The sequence below is a fragment of the Mugil cephalus genome, chromosome 6 (genome assembly GCF_022458985.1).
Source record: "Mugil cephalus isolate CIBA_MC_2020 chromosome 6, CIBA_Mcephalus_1.1, whole genome shotgun sequence".
In the NCBI taxonomy this organism is placed as follows: domain Eukaryota; kingdom Metazoa; phylum Chordata; class Actinopteri; order Mugiliformes; family Mugilidae; genus Mugil; species Mugil cephalus.
In genome coordinates, this window is record NC_061775.1 from 6,320,070 (window position 1) to 6,341,471 (window position 21,402).

The 21,402-nt window shown below is 42.1% G+C and overlaps 1 protein-coding gene across 1 annotated transcript in view; it reads left to right on the forward strand.

The window, feature by feature from the left end:
* notch2 (notch receptor 2) overlaps window positions 1-21,337 on the forward strand; it is a 40,309-nt gene extending 18,972 nt beyond the window's left edge. Inside the window, exons 3-35 of the mRNA XM_047586580.1 lie at window positions 886-1,160; window positions 1,696-1,903; window positions 2,030-2,163; window positions 3,127-3,249; window positions 3,938-4,171; window positions 4,628-4,783; window positions 4,879-5,064; window positions 5,323-5,436; window positions 5,570-5,683; window positions 5,782-6,015; window positions 6,868-6,978; window positions 7,105-7,297; window positions 7,765-7,910; window positions 9,557-9,670; window positions 9,799-9,918; window positions 10,003-10,155; window positions 10,994-11,222; window positions 11,356-11,557; window positions 11,850-12,000; window positions 12,210-12,394; window positions 12,513-12,645; window positions 12,933-13,184; window positions 13,328-13,440; window positions 14,186-14,721; window positions 14,817-15,155; window positions 15,291-15,433; window positions 15,537-15,741; window positions 15,988-16,072; window positions 16,210-16,363; window positions 16,444-16,763; window positions 16,959-17,106; window positions 17,339-17,436; window positions 18,089-21,337. Coding sequence (XP_047442536.1) covers window positions 886-1,160; window positions 1,696-1,903; window positions 2,030-2,163; window positions 3,127-3,249; window positions 3,938-4,171; window positions 4,628-4,783; window positions 4,879-5,064; window positions 5,323-5,436; window positions 5,570-5,683; window positions 5,782-6,015; window positions 6,868-6,978; window positions 7,105-7,297; window positions 7,765-7,910; window positions 9,557-9,670; window positions 9,799-9,918; window positions 10,003-10,155; window positions 10,994-11,222; window positions 11,356-11,557; window positions 11,850-12,000; window positions 12,210-12,394; window positions 12,513-12,645; window positions 12,933-13,184; window positions 13,328-13,440; window positions 14,186-14,721; window positions 14,817-15,155; window positions 15,291-15,433; window positions 15,537-15,741; window positions 15,988-16,072; window positions 16,210-16,363; window positions 16,444-16,763; window positions 16,959-17,106; window positions 17,339-17,436; window positions 18,089-19,528 — 7,348 coding nt within the window. The 3' untranslated portion in view covers window positions 19,529-21,337. The remainder of the gene's footprint in view (window positions 1-885; window positions 1,161-1,695; window positions 1,904-2,029; window positions 2,164-3,126; window positions 3,250-3,937; window positions 4,172-4,627; window positions 4,784-4,878; window positions 5,065-5,322; window positions 5,437-5,569; window positions 5,684-5,781; window positions 6,016-6,867; window positions 6,979-7,104; window positions 7,298-7,764; window positions 7,911-9,556; window positions 9,671-9,798; window positions 9,919-10,002; window positions 10,156-10,993; window positions 11,223-11,355; window positions 11,558-11,849; window positions 12,001-12,209; window positions 12,395-12,512; window positions 12,646-12,932; window positions 13,185-13,327; window positions 13,441-14,185; window positions 14,722-14,816; window positions 15,156-15,290; window positions 15,434-15,536; window positions 15,742-15,987; window positions 16,073-16,209; window positions 16,364-16,443; window positions 16,764-16,958; window positions 17,107-17,338; window positions 17,437-18,088) is intronic.
* The last annotated feature ends 65 nt before the right edge of the window (window positions 21,338-21,402 follow it).

Consider the following 21,402-nt stretch of genomic DNA (forward strand, 5'->3'; position numbering starts at 1 on the left):
TCTGTTGGCCACAGTATTGTGTTAATTTGCTGGTACTTTCCACTTCTTTTTAGTTTCTGCCAGGCTTCCGTCAACAACTTCCAGATAACTCCACCTCACATCCTTCTGCTTCTGAGCTTCTCCTTTGTCATCAGTGACCTCAGTTTAACCCACCCACCAAGCCGAGCTTCTGCCTTTTCTCTTAGCAGGGTTTATGGGGCAACAGCTCTGGGTTCAGAGCACTTCCTTTAGTAATCACAGGGTTAGCAGGTCAATTCCTGTTGCATCCTAACAGCGCATCATAGTGCGTCATAAGGACACAAAACCCCTCAATTTATGCAGCAACTATTGGACACATGAAACACTTTGTGAACGATTTTACATTGCTGCAGTGACAAATACACAAAATAAATGCAGTTAATTTACCATTTGATGTGTAAAATAATTGAACTGCGAATTTTAGTTTATTTTATGCATAACCACTCATGTTCAAGGATGTGGTTTCACATATACTGTTGTTTACGTCACTTTAGAGCAGTGGAAAGCCTGTCTATTAGACAGTGGTGTTTACCGTACTGGTTCATATATTTCTTTGATGTGTGTGTGCGTGTGCGTGCGTGTCTGTGTGTACTATAGGACTCTTGTGCAGATGTTACTTTCAGCACTCTACCAGTGCTCTCGGTAGCAGTTGTCTGATGTGGTGCAATACATTCACCTGACTGAAACTCACTCTATTGTTTTGATTGTTTGCGTCGCTCTCAAGCACACATACATTTTATAATGTAGTTGTTCAGCTCATCTTTCGTCTGTATTGTCTGCATTGAGGGCCAATTAGCCTTGAACTGGACTGCCTTTGCCTGCTTCTCAATCCTATGTTTTGGTGTGTGTGTGTTTGTGTGTGTCCAGCTGTTCGCCAGGTTTCCTGGGTGAGTACTGCCAACACAAGGACCCATGTCAACCTGGCTACTGCCTGAATGGAGGGAACTGCTCTGTGTCCATCTCCGCTGGTGTCCCTGTACCAGGCAGTGCCACATGCAGCTGTCCACTAGGTTACACGGGGCAACATTGCCAAACTCCCCAGAACTCCACGTGTTACCCAAACAACCCCTGTGCCAATCGTGGTGTCTGCACCCTGCTCTCTCTTGACAAGTACAAGTGTGAGTGCACCAGAGGATGGACAGGTGAGATCATTTTTAATCACCTCACGGGAACATCATTTTAAACATACTGCATGCCAGTTCAGTTGCACTTAAGTATCTTTACTAAATTAAGTAAAAGGTTGGGTTATAACGCAAGGAGCTAGCCTGGTTGCCCAATCTCATTTCTTTTGCCCTCATTTTTCTCTTGAATCTAAAAAGGTTTTGTAATGACTAGACTTGGGCAACCAAAGGCAAGGTCGCTAATAGTTTTTTCTTACAGTATGCTGGAATGATCACTGTTAACCAACACAAATCCTCTTCCCCTTAATTTAAAGCAAGCCATTTGCAGTCTCCTACAAAACACTTTATCTCCATTGTCTGTTTGTGTGTGTCTACTGAGTCCTTGAGCCACACATGATGCTGTCTGTTTTTCCATTGTGTTGTTACGCGCCAGGTCTTTTTTTTCCCCCCAGACTGGCTTCTGTTTCTAACGCCTGAAATGTCACCTGTGAATGTATAGCTGTACATATCGATGTGTGGCCAGGTTTTCCAACAGTCTTTTCTCCTCTTTTCCCAGGAACACACTGTGAGCATGAGGACAGCTGTCTGTCTAGTCCCTGTGCCAACGGGGGAAAGTGCAGCTCTCTGTCTGGTGGTAGCTACAAATGCTCTTGTCGTCCAGGCTACAAAGGTCCTCGCTGTCTCAATGACACAAATGAATGTGAAGATACCCCGTCTCTATGCCAGAACGAGGGCACGTGTATCAACAAACCCGGCTCCTACAAGTGAGAATCTCCTTTTTCGATAACCAAATATGAAAATTGTATCTATTATTTTTTCTACATGAGACTTTTTGAAAATGGACAGATGTTCTCTGTGAAATTCATTTGTGAACTTTGTCTTTTCTACAGGTGTATCTGTGCCCCAGGGTTTACAGGTCAACACTGTGAAAGCTCTTATATCCCTTGCTCCCCTTCACCATGCCTGAATGGAGGCACCTGCCACCAGAGCTCTGAAATCAGCTACTCATGCCACTGCCTTCCAGGTGGGATTATCAAAGTTTGACATATCTTAAAAAATTAAAGTCATTTTATTTAAAAAACGAACTGGTCACCACACACTGAGATGTAGAGAGTTTTTTCTTCTGGTAAGTGAGAGTCAGAAAGCAGGAATGGTCAAAGCAAGAGAACGATACTGTAACTGGTATTTACCTAAATTATTATCATTATTATTATTATTATTATTATTATTGTTATTGTTAGTTTATTGAATTGGGACAAGGTACATTAATCAACATTGATGCGTTAGTCATCAGTGTAAATGAGCCGTTCTTAGCACAGATGCTAATTTTCAGACGTAGTCCCAAGGCAGACACAACACAGACAAAGAAGACTTTAAAACAACATTCATACAAAAGACAATTACAGAACCCGACACGGACAGACAATGTCGACACAGACAGACAGTATCAGAACAGACATGGTCCAAGGATCCAGAGAGCATACATCAGATTAAGAAAACTTTTAGGCTATGTGAGTGCATGTCTGAGTAGTTTTTAACCAGTGTTTGAGATTTTTCTTGAAAAGTAAGTAGTTGTCGCTGTTCCGGATGTGTGCGTTTAAGCATTTAAAACTTAGAAGACGAGACAGGTATCCGTAAAGATTTGATAGCTATCAATATCAAGAATGTTATGCCTTTTTAGGATATTACAGTAATGGAAGTGAAGAGGTTTCCTGTCTAAGATTTTAACTGCCTTCTTGAAGAGATGAGTGTAGCTTGATGTTTCTGAATTGTTACATTATGTTGTTTGAGGTGCAAACAGTCTGATCCCTCTGGCTGTGTTGTGTTAGACACACTGTAAAGCCTGTCTGCTACAGTTAGCAAGTAGACACCACAAACAGACACAGTGCTGCTGTTCATACTCCGCGATGTGCTAGTAACACTTCACACAATGGACAAATAATTGAAACAACAAATAATCAATGAATATCTCTAACATTTATGCCAGGTTTCAATGGAACTAACTGTGAGAACAACATCGATGACTGTCCAAATCATCAGTGTGCAAATGGTGGAACCTGCATGGATGGAGTCAATACCTACAACTGTCAGTGCCCTCCTGAGTGGACTGGTAAGGGATTAGTGTGTGTTGTGTTTGTTTAGGTGAGACCACTATTACACTGATTTAACCGCTGTGTTACACTTTGCAGAGCTACCATTGCAGTTCCTATTGTCCATGCAAAATGTCAGGGATGTCCTCATGTGTCTGAAAGGGATTCATGGCAGAAGACATAAAACACACACGTGATTTCATATATACTCTGTTAAAAGTTGTCTTAAAACGTTCTGCATAATATTTCTGTCAGATTTCATGTGTAAAACAACCTCAGCTGCATGTTGGTGACACCTTTTATTTTATAGTCATTGTAGCCATATCTGAACTAATTCTTCTGAGGCCCTTGCTCCACACAAGGCGTGTCTCTGCTAACACACTTGTCTGCTGTACGCAGACTTTCAGTTCACAAAGCAAACAAGAATATATCAGCCCTCTCGGGCCTGTATGAGTTTATATAACACTAAGCCAACCAGGGGATGCAAAGCCAACATAATGATGGATATTTAAAGGATTTAAAGGAAATTTTAAAACGCCTACTGGGATTATATATGGTTATTATACTATGCATTTTCAAGATTGTGAGCATACCAGTGTGTAAACAGTTTTGTATCTCTGACAGCAACTCACGAGGTTGCTACAATGCAGAGTAATAACTTACTTTTAATGTCTTCCCTCGTCTTCAATTTTCTCCCCCCTTCCACAGGTCAGCACTGTACAGAAGATGTGGACGAGTGCCGGCTTCAGCCGAATACTTGCCAGAACGGAGGTACCTGCAGCAACCTGTTGGGCAGCTACGTTTGTGTGTGTGTCAATGGTTGGAGTGGAGTGGACTGCTCTGAAAACATCGATGATTGTGCATCTGCTGCATGCAGCCCAGGCTCCACATGCATCGACCGTGTTGCATCTTTTGTCTGTCTCTGCCCCGTCGGAAAGACAGGTGGGCTAGTAGAGTGAAACCACACACACACACACACACACACACACACACACACACACACACACACACATTTATACATGTTTTGGAGAAACATCTGATAAACCTCAAATATGTAGAACAACTAGTCCCTTTCTGTATTTATGTTGATTTATGTTATTTTCTTTGCCTTCTGTGTAATATTGAAATCCAGGACAGAATTCTTTGGAACCTGTCTGACCAGAACTGATCATTTAACTATTTAATCTTCCTTAAGGAATTGGCTCTGCCAAACAGTGCAATAGAGTAATTACTATACAAAATATATACTTTCCATGTTCATACTGTTGAGTGTGTTGGATTAAGACCCACCTTGAAAGTAGGCCTCTGTAACAAATTTGCATTTGAACTTTTCTGGGGACAGTTTGCCACAGCACAGACAAGGTTTCTGAAGACCATTTTTTAATCATTCCTTTTCAGGTTTGCTCTGCCATAGAGATGACGCCTGTGTCAGTAAACCTTGTAGAGAGGGATCTCAGTGTGACACCAACCCCATTAGTGGCATGTTCAACTGTAACTGCCCACCTGGATATGTAGGCCCCACCTGCAAAGAAGACAGAAATGAATGCATCATTGGTGAGACACCGTGGTCTTAACGCAGTTATCCCTACAACATTTCTGTTTTGTTATTTTTTTTTTTTGTCCTTCCTTAACTATTTATCCTTCATCAGGAGCCAACCCTTGCGAACATGGTGGGAATTGTGAGAACACTCTGGGCTCCTTCATCTGCAACTGTGTTAGAGGCTACTCTGGACCTCGCTGTGAACAAGATGTGAATGAATGTGCTTCAAACCCCTGCCAGAATGATGGCACTTGCCTGGATCGTATTGGGGACTACACTTGCATTTGCATGCCTGGTGCGAATTTCTTTTTTCTTAATTACTTAATATGACAAGTGCAATATTTGAAGTTGTCTGTTTGTCTTGCAATAGATAATAAATAGATAATAGATAGATAATAAATGTTATTTTCTTAGCATTAGTTCATGATAAAATAATATAAATGTTCAATAATGCAGTGTTTGCTATTTTTAATTCTTGAATCTGAATCCACACTATGTCCTTTAACTAATAACTGTTATAAGAAGTAAAAGATTTTTATATATATTTGTGCAGGATTTGAGGGGACTCACTGTGAGATCGAGGTGAATGAGTGTATCAGCTCCCCCTGTCTGAACCAGGGTAAATGTCAGGACCAGGTCAGCCGATTTGTCTGCGAGTGCCCTGCAGGTTGGTGCAACTAAAAACTTTTGTTTATACATTTATGTGATTGATCTCAGTCCACCGTCAGTTAATCAGTTGTGAAATGTTTTGGGCTGTCCACTAATGTGTTGTTACTGTAATCATCGCGTTTGGTTTTCAGGCTTCAGCGGTGAAATGTGCCAAATAGACATAGACGAGTGTTCCAGCACACCTTGTTTAAATGGGGCCAAGTGTATCGACAGACCAAATGGATATGATTGTGAATGTGCTGAAGGTAAACAAGAGTAACATTAAAACTTTCCCATCCTTAAAATAAGCTGTAATCGTCGCCGTGATGCTGGTTATTATTCTAACAATACATTTCTCGTTCAGGCTTCACTGGTCTAATTTGTGAGGAGAACATCAATGACTGCGATCCACCGCCATGTCACTATGGTGTGTGTAGGGATGGCATCGCCACCTTCTCCTGCGAGTGCAATCCTGGATACACAGGCTCCATCTGTAATATCCAGGTCCAGGAGTGCCACAGCAACCCTTGCCAGAACCGAGGACGCTGTGTTGACCTTGTTAATGCCTACCAGTGTAACTGCCAACAGGGAACCACAGGTTGGTGTTTGATACTCTACAAAAATAATTTAAATTATTTGCTTGACAGTGACCTGAATTCAGATTTGTATTTGAAAAGTACATATGAGCATTTCTAAAACTACTACTGGTGACCAAGATACTGATAATGTCCCAATGTCCTGAAGAGAGTGTTTTCTCCACTGATTTTTGTAACTGTTGAAAGTCTTGGTTGAGCAGCTTAAATCCAATTTTAAGCCCCTTCCATCGAGGACTTCCTGTGTAGTTTTCCATGTTTTGTAAAGTCTAGATCACTCTGTGTATACGTGTGCGTAGCAGTTAAAAGTCTGTGTTGAGTAGTGCAAAATCATGTTGCTGTATGGATTAGTAAGCTCATTTCAGCACGTTGTGCCACCCCAAGGTCTGGTACTGAAGGCTGTGCTGTACTCGCTTTTCCAAAACTGTTGTCAGATCTCCCTGTCAGCTCTTACTTTGAAGATTCACGCCCTCATTTCCTCCTCTGATCTGTCTTCTCTGTTTTGTTTTGTTATTTCATGTTGTCTTTTCCTGCTTCTTCTCTCTCCTTCTTTAATAGTTGCTCCTTTAATGTTAATCAGTTACGTCACACATGATAAAATCCTCTTCTGTGTTAAAGGTACAGTCTTGGTTTCTGGGGACATTTTCTCACTTCTTCAAATTCCTTTTTATTTGGAGTCATGCTCCCCCTGGTGGTCAGTGGGCTACCCTCTGCATTTTGTAATGACTTAATCTAATTTGCTTCTGATGCTACTCTTTACTCACTCCAACTATTAGGAAATGATGTTATTTTTTGCGCTACTTGTAACTTGATTGTTACTCTGTCTTTATTTTGCTTTGTTTTTTTTCCCATCTCAGGTGTGAACTGTGAGATCAATGAGGATGACTGTGCTAGCAACCCTTGTGAGCATGGAGAATGTCAAGATGGCATCAATGAGTACAAATGTGTGTGCTCACCTGGATACACAGGTCAGTGTTTACTAGTTATCCCAGCTAACTATGATGTGTAATTTCTATAATACTACAACCTGTTGTTACTGAAATCAGTGGTGTAATCAAGTGGTTCCAATTCCCCTTTGAATTGCTTTCTAATAGGACTAAAATGTGAAGTGGAGATAAACGAGTGTAACTCAAACCCATGTATGAGTGGGGGAACCTGTGTGGACAAGGTCAATGGGTTTCACTGCCTGTGCCCGCCCAACACCCACGGCTTTCTGTGCATCTCTGGGACTGACCACTGCGCTCTTAAGCCTTGTGTGCACGGAGAATGTATTGAACAGCAAAATGGGTATGTTGTTCTTATACTGTTACTGAAAGTTTTTTTTTTTTATGTTTGTAATCCATCAAATCAAATGCGGATTAATATGCAACAATTTGGGGTGAAATTTAAGCCATGGCACTTCATCTTTTGTCATGGCAAATGGTCATTTGCTGTCAAAGATGAACTGATTTGGCAGTCAGTAGTCACCGTCATCATGAGACATGTTTTTGGCCATAACTCAACAAGTCATACTGTAATTACAGCAAAATGTACAGAGTCATTTAAAAGGATAACATAAAGAATCGATTCTTATCTAAAAGATCAAAAGTCAGCTTTGCTGTGGCATACATTAGGCACTGTATATTACAAGTCGGGACAACCATTTGTAGCACTCACCATTAAGCTAAAACCAAGCAATCCAATTAATGGAGACAACCCTGCTGTTATTATGTGACTACATTTAAAACGTTTGCTTCCTTTTTCTTCATGTTAAGGTATCGTTGTGAGTGTGAGGCTGGCTGGGAAGGATACCACTGTGAACAGGAAAAGGATGAGTGTCAGCCAAGTCCATGCCAAAATGGTGGCACCTGTGTAGACCGACATAATGACTACATGTGCCAGTGCCAGCCTGGATTCAGAGGTAAGATTACTACTATAAAAAAACAGATATTACCAACATTACCACTATACATATATACACACAGTTTATATACAAGTAAACACAAAATGCAGTTTTTAGATGAAGGTTTTTATTAAGGGAAAACAGAATCCAAACCTACTTGGTCCTGTGTGGAAAAAGTGTTTGCCTCTCTTGTGAAAACATGACATAACTGTGGTTTATCACACCTGAGTTCATTTATCTAGTCACACCCAGGCCTGATTACTGTCACACCTGTTCTCAAGAAATCACTTAAATAGGACCTGCCTGACAGAGTTAACTACACCAAAAGATCTTCAAAAGCTATACATCATGCTGAGATCCAAAGAAATTAAGGAACAAATGAGAAAGAAAGTAACTGAGATCTATCAGTCTGGAAAAGGTTATAAAGCCATTTCTAAAGCTTTGTGACTCCACCACAGTGTGGTCTGTATGCACCCATGTCTCCTCAAAACCCAAAGCGCTTTCGACGACACACTCTGAAGAGAACTTGGGTTTGGCAGCAGTACAGTTATCCAAAACACACCAGCAAATCCACCTCTGAATGGCTGAAGAAAAACTCACTTTTTCACACCACCGTATATGTGCATGTGTGTGTATATGTATATAATAGGGATGGTCCGATCCGATCCACTGGATCGGTATCGAGTCCGATCCAGGCCAAAATGACTGGATCGGGTATCAGATTTTTTTTATTAGAACCTGTCTGATCCGATCCATAGGCCCAAACTATGTCATGTATCCTCGACTTCACTTTGCGCTACATGCCGTAACACTATTGTCGAGCTGTCCCATGGTTGCCATGCGCCTATGTTTTTGTCCCGTGAACAGAAGCCTGCAGAGCTACGGTCATGTCTGCCGTGTGGAATTACTTTACACTTACGGAGGAGAAAAATCAAACAGCTGAATGCAAAGTTTGCAAAATGAGTGTCTCAACGGGTTGTTCTGTTTTTGTTTTCGTGCAGCAAATCAGGTGTATAGCCGTAAGTTTGGATTGTGTGTCTTAAGAAGCCATGTGTAATTTCTACCTACATTATTCTAGTGGAGATGCTATTATTTTATGTTAATTCAATTATTCAATTATTTATCACAGCTTTGCAATGTCATCGAGGTATAAAGTGTGACTTTTCTGTTCATAGACTGAAATTATTTAATTTAATTTAAATATTTGCACCAAGTTGCACTTTTATCTTATTTCAAACATTAGAATGGTGCAGCTTGTGCAGTGTTTACAAATGCTGTTAAAAGCTATGTGAGCTTTAAGTTTTAATAAAGTCACAGCATAACTTCAGCTGTGGTCACATATTTTCCTTCTTTCTTTTGGGGACCAGCATAACTGTTGTATTGTGATGTTTTTAGGTGTCAGTATCAAGCAAATTACATCCATGTATTATTAACAACTTTTAGAGTGACAAAAACAAATTGACGGAACAGTATCAGATCAGTATCGGCCGATCCTCAAGGCTGTCGTATCGGTATTGGATGTGAAAAAGTGGTATCGAGCCATGCCTAGTATATAGTGCTTTTTATATGGACTGTGGTGTGGAAATTGTCCACACATATTTTTGATTAGAGGGAAACTTTAAAAAGAATATATATAAATGTCTCCTTCCCTTCTCACTCATTAGGTGTGAATTGTGAGAAGAACATAGATGAATGTGCATCTGGACCCTGTAAAAATCACGGCATTTGTATAGATGGAGTCAACAGCTACACTTGCCAGTGTAGCCCACCATTCACAGGTTTGTGATGATGCACTTCCACCATATCATGTTTGACCTACTGGCATGTATTACCTCACTTTGTTAGTGTGTTTGTCTTAGTCACTTAAGCCTCTTTTTCATGGCTGTTAAAATATGTGTCAAAATAGGTAAACACTGTGAGATGGAGCAAGTTCCCTGCGCCTCGCATCCATGTGAAAGGGGAGGAGTATGCCATCCAACTGCAGATTACACCTCATATACCTGTCGATGTCCCGCTGGTTGGCAAGGTGTGTGTCTAAAGTTTCTGAGTCTGTTTGTACTGTCGGATGAATACTTTGCTAACAGTTGTTTCTTTGTTCATAACTGTGTAGGTACACGGTGCAACGACGATCTAAACGAGTGTATAAAGAATCCTTGCAGAAATGGTGGCCTTTGCATGAACACCGCTGGGAGCTACATGTGTAAATGCCAACCTGGATACAGCGGTCACAACTGTCAGACCGACATTGACGACTGCTCACCAAGTGCGTTTCACTTCAATCCAGTGTTCTCATTTACACCTTTAATTACACATGTTAATGATGTAATACTGTATATTGAGATATGCCGAGCATCCACAGAAAGCAACATGGAGAGTTCCCTAAGATACTACAAGCATGTACATGATAAATATCTAATACAGACAAAAATAAACTAAAGCAGAGAAAGTTGTTTAATTCCGTCAGTCCTCGATTGCTGGTGTATAGCAAACCCAGCCAGACTTTACTGATGTTTCCAAAAGAATTTATTAATGTAAAGCCATTTGTTTCATATTTTGCACGAGTCCCTTCCTGTCTGGAACACCGTAAGAGCTAAGGACAGACAAATAAAGCAAAATGAGCTCTTAGAAACAAATACACCATCTCAACCATGAAATGACCCAAAGGCTCATTTTAGTTTAACATCACTGCATACATACACATACACAGAGGCTAAAGTTATCATGAACAGCAACATTAACATTAGCGTGAAGAATAAACACTCTCACACAAAGTCCGCTAAACACACATGACTCCACAACATATTTTTATAACATACCTTGTTCCCAATTCTAGCCAGGTGCTTAACACACATACAGGAAAATCCTTAAAATTGCAGAGCCATGTTGACCTCTGACCTCTACTTCCGGCCCACGTGTACTAAAATAAAAGCATGAAATAGTAACAGCGGAAACGAGCCATAATCTGTTAACCCTTTTTTAAGAGTTACTTACATGGCGAGTTGTTCATTGATGGGAGGGCCTTGTGTGAATTGGCAAGTTCAGTTCTTACTATGAATGTTTTGGTAATTATAAGTCTCTCCTCTCTTTTATATCCTCTCCAGACCCATGCTTGAATGGAGGCTCTTGTGTGGACGATGTTGGGAAATTCTCCTGTGTCTGCCGCCCGGGTTTTGAAGGGGTGCGCTGTGAGACAGAGGTAGATGAGTGCGCCAGCCAGCCCTGCATGAACGGTGCCATCTGCCGGGACTACGTCAACAGCTTTGTGTGCATGTGCCGGGCGGGTTTTAATGGATTCCAGTGTGAACATAACATCCCTGAATGCACTGAGAGGTGAGCCGTAACTTCAATACATGGTCCATACAATCTGTGTTTTGTGCATTTACTTCTGTTCATCTGCTGTGAACTTCATGATTGGACAGTGAAAACGTGTTTAAATTCTGTGCTTCTTTCTCCCTCCCTCCAGTTCGTGTCTGAATAATGGGACTTGCATCGATGACATCAACACCTTTTCCTGCCGCTGTCGCCCCGGCTTTTACGGGACATTCTGTGAGTTTGAGCATAACGAATGTGACTCTCAGCCCTGTAAGAACGGAGGCACCTGCACTGATGGCCTGGGAACCTACCGCTGCACCTGCCCCGTGGGATACAATGGGAATAACTGCCAGGTATATTGTCTCAATGTTACAACAAGTGTATAGCGTGACTCTGCCTCTGACTCTGTGTTGTAGTACAATATATTCTAACATCTAAAGTACCCAGCATCTGAATATACTGATCTTTGGCCAATATTTAGTGTATATGTATAAGTTAAAGTAGAAGGCGAAGTAGATGAAATGGACACACTAAATTAAGCACTTCTGATTTAGTCAGTTGGGTGCATTATCCAAAGGTTTGTTCTGTCTATGTCGTATTTACAGCCAACTTTAAGACTGACTTTTTATTTAATTTTGTTTGCAGAACTACGTGAACTTGTGCAGTCAGGTGGACTGTCACCATGGTTCCTGCTCTCAGACAGGAACTTCCTGGACGTGCCGCTGTCAAGCTGGGTGGATGGGACTTTACTGTGACGTCCCCAATACTTCCTGCCAGGACTATGCTGCCAGGAAAGGTGAGGAATTAGAGTTATTCTGGCAAAAAAACATATTATTTTGAAATAAGATGGCTAGGGTCACATGATTGTATAAAGATAATAATGAAATACTGTTTATATCATCCCCGAGCCATGTACCATCTAATTGTTGTTCATGATGGCCTAGTAATAGTGTAAGTTTATATTTGTTTTTAACCATATATGCCTCCTTTTCCACATTTCTGTAGGTCTGCAAGTGGAGAATGTGTGTAAGAATGCGGGGCGTTGTGTAAATGTTGGAAATTCCCATCAGTGTCAGTGCCAGCCCGGATACACAGGCTTCCACTGTGAAGAGATGGTCGATGAGTGCCAATCAAACCCTTGTCGCAATGGAGCTACTTGCAAGGATTATCAGGGAACATATGAGTGTATTGTAAGTACATTGGTAGCTTTTAATTGTGTATATGCATTTTTTTGTGTAGGGATGCATGTTTTGGTATCATTTAAGGCTCTCACACAATGAGATAACCTCTGTTCCTTTATTGTTTCAGTGTAAACCAGGCTACCAGGGGGTCAACTGTGAGTATGATGTTGATGAATGCCACTCGAAGCCATGCCTCAATGGAGGAACATGCATCAACCTCATCAACCGCTTTAGCTGTGTCTGCCCTCATGGAACAAGCGGTAAGTCTGCATTATGGACGATTGAGAACTGCATCTGAAACATCCATAAATTCTCCTATTAGAGTTTTGTTTTACATTCAAGAACAACACTGGAAAGGCAAATTAGTACCATCCGCTGTAGGCGCTGCTGCTTCTGTAGTTAGTTTTTGCTAAAATCATCAAGTATGTGTTGTATGAAATCAATCGCTTTTGAGGAATGGCTCTAAGTTTACATTTAAGGGCATATAAAATGCTATATTGAAAACGGTTTATTAATTTATTTGATGCATCTATTTGCTGCTGTGTAGGACTCCAGTGTGAAAACAATGTGGATGACTGTGCCCCCAACCCTGGCTCCTCGGAACCTCGCTGTCTGAATGGAGGACAGTGTGTGGACGGTGTGGGCCATTACACATGCTCCTGTCGTCCGGGGTTCGTGGGAGAACATTGTGAGGGGGATCTCAACGAATGCCGGTCTGGGCCCTGCCATGCTCCTGGCAGCCTCGACTGCGTACAGCTGGTCAATGATTACCAGTGCCGTTGTCGCCTTGGATACACAGGTACATTTGTATGAGAGAGACATAAAACACTACATACCGCTATTTTCAGTGATAGAAAAAAGTAAGGAACAGGTGTACTTTCATTTTTTAATAATTAAGATTGCCAAGTGTTGCCATTGTTAATAAAAAAAATGGTTTCTCAGGTCGTCATTGTGAATCCATGGTGGACTTGTGTCTGTCCAAGCCGTGCCATAATGGTGGTGTCTGCTCAATGAACATGAGCTCAGCACATGGCTACACATGCTCCTGTCCTCCAGTAAGTTGTCTTCAATATTGCCCCTTTCCTAATATCATAGGATAACATGATTCGATGCTTCCTCTTAATCTCTCACACTCAGTTTCTACCTCAACATCTATGTGCAAGGTTGTGGTTATTACATGAAGGTTTTGATTAACCTTCACTGTTCGGCTCATTAATTCATTAATTGTCCAAGAACTAATGGCATGCATAGTTTCGATTTTTTGCTTTACTTTTTAGAAATAAGTCACTGAACTGAATTCAGAGTGACTTGATGGGCACTGATGTGAGAAAATAAACTTTTGCAGGACTCATAGAAATCAACAGTCGATACCTGTGACAGTAACTTTTTCTTCTATATTCTGTTTATTCCCCAAGTTTGCGCTTTCTCGTTTTACTATTATTAACTTATTGTTAATCACGCATGCATCTACACTCAACTAAGAATGAGTTAATATTATATAAAGCATGGAAGGAAGGAACTTGGAACTTGTGAATTTTTATTACCGATGATTATAAAAGCAGGCAGGTGTTTTCCTTTCCTTCCTTTTCACACTACTTGCTTGTTTCTCTCTCCACTAACCTCTTGCTCCCTATTTATTCTCATGCTTGCTTCAGAGGGCCACACCAGGGCTCAGGTACAGTAGATGAGCAACAGATTTGTTGACAAACTAGATCTACACTTAGTGCAATAGTGTGTATGATAACACATCATCGGCAATGTATTAATATCACACTTACACAAATGTTTTATGTTTTATAGAACTATACCGGCTTCAGCTGTGTTGACATAGAGGGGTATCACTGTGGTAAACTACGATGCCAGAATGGTGGTAGCTGTGTGGAGACACCGGATGGCCGTCTGTACTGCCAGTGCCAGCGAGGGTTCACTGGGCCACACTGTGAGAAGGAAATGAGGTGTCCCTTTGCCTGCAGAAATGGAGGAACCTGTATTAAAGACCCAGCCAACCCTTACCAATACCGCTGCGAGTGTCACTTAAACTTTTCTGGACCATTCTGTGAGAACAAACTGCACAATCCACAAACCCCAACCTGTCCCTATCTGGAGTGTGAGAAGCACTCAGGAGATGAAGTGTGTGACCAGCAATGTAACAACCACGAATGTCAGTGGGATCGAGGAGACTGCTCGCTCAACTGGACGCAGCCTTGGGTTAACTGCACCGCCAGTGTTCCCTGCTGGGATCGCTTTAAGAATGGACGCTGTGATAAGGAGTGTGACAACTCTGCTTGCCTCTTTGACAGCTTTGAATGCCAGGAAGCACCAGCAGCCTCCTGCAAGTATGAGATGCTCATTTTACATATAAAGCATGACAAATGTGTTTAAAAGCAAACCACAAACACCTCCTTTGTTTTGTGCAATTCTTTGTTTTTAGGTATGACAGATACTGTGCAGACCATTATGGTAACAACATCTGTGACAAGAGTTGTTACAATGAGGCTTGTGGCTGGGACGGCCTGGACTGTTCGTCTGACATTCCAGCCAATTTGGCAAATGGCACACTGGTTATCGTGGTCCGGCTTCAGCCCGAGGAACTCCTTGGAGACTTAAGGGGTTTCTTGCGATCCCTAGGAGTCCTGCTGCACACCAACCTGCGGGTGAAGATGGATCAAAATGGCAAACCAATGGTGTACCCTTACCATAGTGTAGAAAAGGAGCTGGGTCATCGTGTGCAAAACGGCAAACACAAGCGGGAGATTGGAGAGATTATTGGGTGAGGGTAGTTCTGTGATTGATTCTGGATACTCCTACTTACTTTGGTTGATCTTACATATCTGTAGCTTGAAACTTATCTCGAAATTACTGCTTAGCTGTAACTAGGTTTGTATTTTCACATTTCTCTATGCAGCTCCATGGTCCACCTTGAAATCGATAACCGAGAATGTTCCCAGAGCTCCGTATACTGTTTTTCCAACACAAACGAGGCCGCGTCCTTCCTTGCAGCAGCACACATCAAGGCTGAACTGCCTTACCCTCTAGTATCTGTTGACAGTAAGTAGACTTGTCATTCAGCTGTTTAAATACATTTTTTTTAGTTAAAAACAAAGCCAAAAAAAGAACCACTGGTATTAAGTCTTGCCTTTGTATCATTCAGGTCAGCTGACAGTTGGACCTGACAACCAATATCTAATGTACCTGGTTGGAGTAGCAGTGGTTATCATTCTGCTTATCCTGGTGCTGGGGATGCTGGCAGCCAAGAGGAAGCATAAACATGGTGTCTTATGGCTGCCTGATGGCTTCATGGCCAATAAAAATGACAAGAGGAGAGAGCCCGTTGGACAGGATGACTTTGATATGACGTAAGTAAATATATACGTGAATAGCAAAGGCTAAAGAGTATTTAAAACAAGCCATGTGATCATGTATATGTGAGATACTGTGTGTTGGCTTATACCACTGTGTGTTTTTGATATTATCTCAGGGGAGAGTAGACAAAGAAAGTTAAGCACAGCTGCACTATAGCAGACATGTTGTGTCCTAGACTAAACATACTATATTTGCATACTATAAGCAGAATGACATTTTAATATTCATGTCTTAAACAGGAATTTCAAGTCACAGGATGGAACCATGATGGATGGAAGTCAGAGTCATAGATGGCTGGAAGATGTCCCATCCAAGAAACCAAGAGTAAGTAGCTCATAATTCAGAAACAATGGTCCAAATAACCTACTGATTGGAGTAGGTTAAATTTGGATGAAAACATATGTTTGGGGCAAGATTTTAGTTGTGAATTTTGTGGTTGTACGCTCTGTTGCTTTTTGTAGACTGAAGATAAACCCTTGTTGCCAATCTCTATCGACGGAGGTGTTGACCGAAGAGAGTGGACCCTGCAGCATCGCAAAGCTGCTGACGTCACCCTTACTCCTCCACAGGCTGACCTGGATGCCGACTGTTTGGATGTTAATGTGAAGGGACCTGGTGAGAAAAAAATACTTGTACACTTTTAGTGCTGATTCACTTTCCAAAATGTATTCATTAATCAATTTCCTGTCGCTTAGATGGCTTTACCCCTCTGATGCTGGCATCACTGCGTAATGGTGGAGGCCCAGACTGCAGTCTCCATGGAGAAGAGGAGGAAGAGAGTGGAGGAGATGAACCAGGGCCAAGTGTCATTTCAGACCTGATTGCTCAGGGAGCTTCTTTGATGGCTCAGACTGATCGGACTGGAGAGACGGCTCTGCATCTGGCTGCTCGCTACGCCAGGGCGGACGCTGCTAAGAGACTGCTGGATGCTGGAGCGGATCCCAACGCGCATGACAACATGGGTAGAACTCCGCTGCATGCTGCTGTGGCAGCCGATGCCCAGGGAGTTTTTCAGGTGAGACAAAACTCTAATCAAAAATGTATAATATTTATTTCAATTTGATGTCCATCGTATTGGTAAACTTTCCAACGCCACTATTCAAATTTAAAATTAAACTGCCTTGGTGGCCGAGATAATTCATGTGAACTGATAGTTCCTCGTGAAATCGTCATCTGTATGGTTGGTCAAGTATTATTTGTGTTTTTCCAGATTCTGATTCGTAATCGTGCAACGGAACTGGATGCCAGAATGAATGATGGTACTACGCCCTTGATCCTGGCAGCCAGGCTAGCTGTGGAGGGCATGGTGGAAGAGCTGATCCACTGCCACGCTGATATCAATGCTGTAGACGACCACGGTGAGGAAAACACATTACTCTTTGTCCAAATGTGGTCTGTGTAGGCCTTCAAGATTTACTTGAAGTAAACCATGTAATGCTGTCATTCAATGGATAATAACAGCAAAGATTTAAAGAGCAGTCTTCAATAGCTGAAATCTAGAAATCATAGCTGAATAGTGTCGTCACCTGTAATAATGTTGTCATAGTTAACACGGATGTTTTGTCTTTTCTTATCTTCCCATCATTTTAGGCAAATCTGCTCTGCACTGGGCCGCCGCAGTTAACAATGTGGAGGCCACACTTGTGCTTTTGAAGAATGGAGCCAATCGTGACATGCAAGACAATAAGGTGTGTCCTTGACTTCTTATTTATTCTGTTTCCAACCATTCTTTTTTAATTTGTGTGCTAATTTTTATAGCAGTGAATACATAAAATAATAAAACCTCACACATATAGTTAGAAAAGTAAAGGAATCTCTTAAATGTCTCGAGTTTAAAGCAATCTGTCAAGATTCTGAGTCATCCAGTCATCATCCATCCAAAAAACAAAGCATTAACAATGGCAACTGGAATTTTCTGCAAGATGTTAAACCACTCATCCACTTGGCTTCTTCAGTTTTAAATGACTGGTGGGGAGTTCAGGTTTTTGTGGGGAACATCTGTGGATGGTGCTTCTCTGAAATATGACCAGACACCTGTATTTGGAGGAATGTATTTTGATTCAGTTTTTACAGATGTTAAGACACCTCCCCTGCACAGAGTGGGATTTTTCAATGTTAAATAGATTCATTCTTTACTCGTATGCTCTCTCTTTCCTGTATCAAAGTCATTTAAAACTCCCCTGTGTGAGCTCAAGCCACAGACAAATGTAATTCATCATGTGATTGTCAGTGTATGTTCACAGTATGAAGTGAATCCCATTTTGTTAATGCTAAATTAGTGCGTAGCACATGATGTTTTGCACATACTAACATGTTTATCGTTGGCTGTGTTTCCTGCAGGAGGAGACTCCCTTGTTTCTTGCAGCCCGAGAAGGAAGCTTCGAGGCTGCCCAGGTTCTCCTGGACCATTACTCCAATCGCGATATCACTGATCACCTGGACCGACTTCCTCGCGATACTGCTCAAGAACGCATGCATCATGACATAGTCCGTCTACTGGACCAGTACAATTTGGTCCACAGTCCACACAACGGGCCCAACCACATGGGTGGGGGAACCTCCTCTGTTATGTGTGGGGCAAATGGAGGATACATCGGTATGCGGCCAGGACCACAGGGCAAGAAGAGCAGGAGGGGTGGAAGTGGAGCGAAGGTGGGAGGTGTTGGTGCGGGGCCTAAGGACCTGAAAGACATGAAGACAAAGAGAAGAAAGAAGCCTGCTGGTGGGGAGGGGCCGGGAGTGGGAGGAAGAAGTGCCGGAGGTACAGGAGGAGGAAACACGAATGGTGTCAAGGCAGCAGGAGGACTCCCAGAGAGCTCTGTCACCATGTCACCCGTTGATTCCCTGGAATCACCTCACTCCTACACAGGTGATGTTTCTGGCGCCGTCTCCACCACGGCAAATTCCCCTCCCCTCCTGAGCAGTCCCACATCCAGGCCGATGCTGCCCCCGGTCAGCCACATGCTAGCGCAGCAACAGCAGCAGCGCTGGGTGGGCATGACCAAGCACGGCTACAGCAGCCACATGTTTGGCCTCGTTCCACACCAGATGGGGGGATCCCACCCAGGCATGACCCAACACCACGGCCAGGGTCAGATGATGACTCCCATGAATGTCACCATGTCCAGGGAGCAGCTTCCACCCATCGTCACATTTCAGATGATGGCCCCTGGTGCGGGCCAGGCCATGCTGAAGCAGCCTCAGGCAGGGCAAGTACAGGTCACGCAGTCCCAGGGGCAGAACCAGAGTCAGGGTCACTCCCAGCAGGGACCGGGCCACCTCCACTGCACCCAGGGTATGATGTACCAGATGCCTGATCAGATGACCATGGCGCACGGGCTCTCCCACACCCTGCAGCACCCCCATACTGTCAGCCACGGAGGCCACGGAGGGATTGAGGGCCAGTCCCGGCCGCAGCCCGTGTATCCAGCCATGCAGAGCCCTGTGGATAAATACCCAACGCCGCCTTCCCAGCACAGTTACACCACCGCAGGTTCAGATGGCACCACGCCGGGCCACTCAGCTCACCCACCTAGTGAGCACCCATATCTCACCCCTTCACCAGAATCCCCAGACCCTTGGTCTTCATCCTCTCCGCACTCCAACTCAGACTGGTCTGATGTCACCACTAGCCCCACCCCTCTTGGAAACTCCCATCATGCACTGCCATCGTCGCACCACACACACATTCCTGAGCAGGTGCAGCTACAGCCTCAGTCGCAACAGATCCAGCAGTCTTCTCAACAGTCCCAGCTCCCGAACATGCAGGTGTTTGCATAGGTCTGTCTGAAGAAAGCATAAACAGACTGACTAAATAATAGCATATAGTAACATATTCAGAGCTTTTCTCATTTCTCTCTTTAATTTTTTTTTAGTTTGTTTTTGTTATAATAATCAGTTACTTTGTACTTTCTTCTCCTCTTTGCACTTAAGAAGGACTGTATAGTGTTTAAAATGTTACTGACTTCATCAGCTAGAAATCAAAAGTACTCAATACCAAGAAGCCTGGATTTAGTTCCTTTGACACCAGCTGAGCAGCCTACGCTCTCTGTTGACTGAGTCAAGACTCTTTTTGTTCTTTTGGCACCAAACCCACAAACTGCCTATTGAGGGATCATCAAGGAACTTCCAACCAGATGGAGGTCAGCTAGTACAGCATCTAAAGACTGTTGAGATGGACACTGAGACAGAAGTGCAGACCTCCTGCATTGATGAGTTTATTTCTTTCTGCTATGCGCTATCCGTTCAGTGTAATGAGCCTGCCAATACTAACTCCTTGTTGAAACAATTCACTCTACTTTTTAATACGATGGGTCACATTCAACTACGTAACTACGTATTTGAGTTTTTTATCTGTGCATTGTTGTTCTTTTTTATTATGCTGTACCTTTTTTTTTTTTTTTTTTTATAAAAGGCATTTGCATGATTAGAAAAAAAAAACAAGAAAATTACCGGTACACATCATCAATGTCTGTTTCTTGAGTAAACATTAATGCATTTTAGTGCATTGACTACAGTTGTTACATATTAGTGTTTCCCACAAAACTTATTGCAAATAAAATGCAGTTTATATTTTTTATGCAATTTTATTTGCATACTGTTCAGTGTCATACCCATGTTTGGAAGGCAGACAGACAGACAGTACCATTAGGTGAGGTGTTGAGGGATTCATTCAGAAACTTTATGCAAAAACATACATTTGTTTTGTCACTCGTTACTGTGGAAAAATGTTGAGGAAATGTTCATACAATTAGAACAAATTTTGCTTGTTATAACTGAGCTTAATCTGTCAGTGACTTGTTGGCTTTTAAAGAATATCTGTTTGTTTTTTTATATATATGAATACTGTTCGCACTTCCTGAATGATTCTGAATGTTACAGAGGTGCATGCTTTTACTTTTAAACTGCCTCTTCTAAATATTTTTTCTTCCCAAATGATGTAACCAGTTTTGCTTAGCTACAATCAGTGTCTCTGTGCACATGTTGTAATGATCATAAACCAAGTCTGAAGGTGTGAGGAATAAGTCCACTGTTCTGCTTTTAAGTCGAGCGTAGCTATGTGACTGTTCTGTAAACACAGACAATCATTCACTGTTTCACTTTTGAGACTTAAAGAAGGAGCAGAAAATATCTCTAAGACCAAAATGATGTTTTAATCAGCCAAAAATATTCATAGTGTCCAAAGGTCAGCTGCAAATTATTAAGGTAGACACAGAGCACACCCATCTTGTGGAATGACTGTCGTGCCTGTGTGAACAAACCGGATTTACATGTTTAAACAAGATTATCGGTACCAGACACGTCAGGGCTTTATTCACTATACTCCCTGCAGTTTCATATGATGTTCATTAAGGTGTCAGTTCACGTACATATGCAAAGTTATGTGTCTATTTTGTATATAAAATGTTTTTTGTTTTTTTTTTATGTTTACCATATTGTAGCCAAATAGCCCATAATATACATGCAATATGAAGTAGTTGTCATCATGTTTGTGTAAGGTAGAACTAAAACTCATAAAAAATAAATTCTTTTGGAAAAGAACAAATCATCAACCCAATTGTGTTTACTGAAATAAAGCCCAGAACTTTATAGACTTGTTCATTCATGTTTGTTTCTACAACATTGTGTGTTTTCCCAACAGGTTTCCGTGCAGT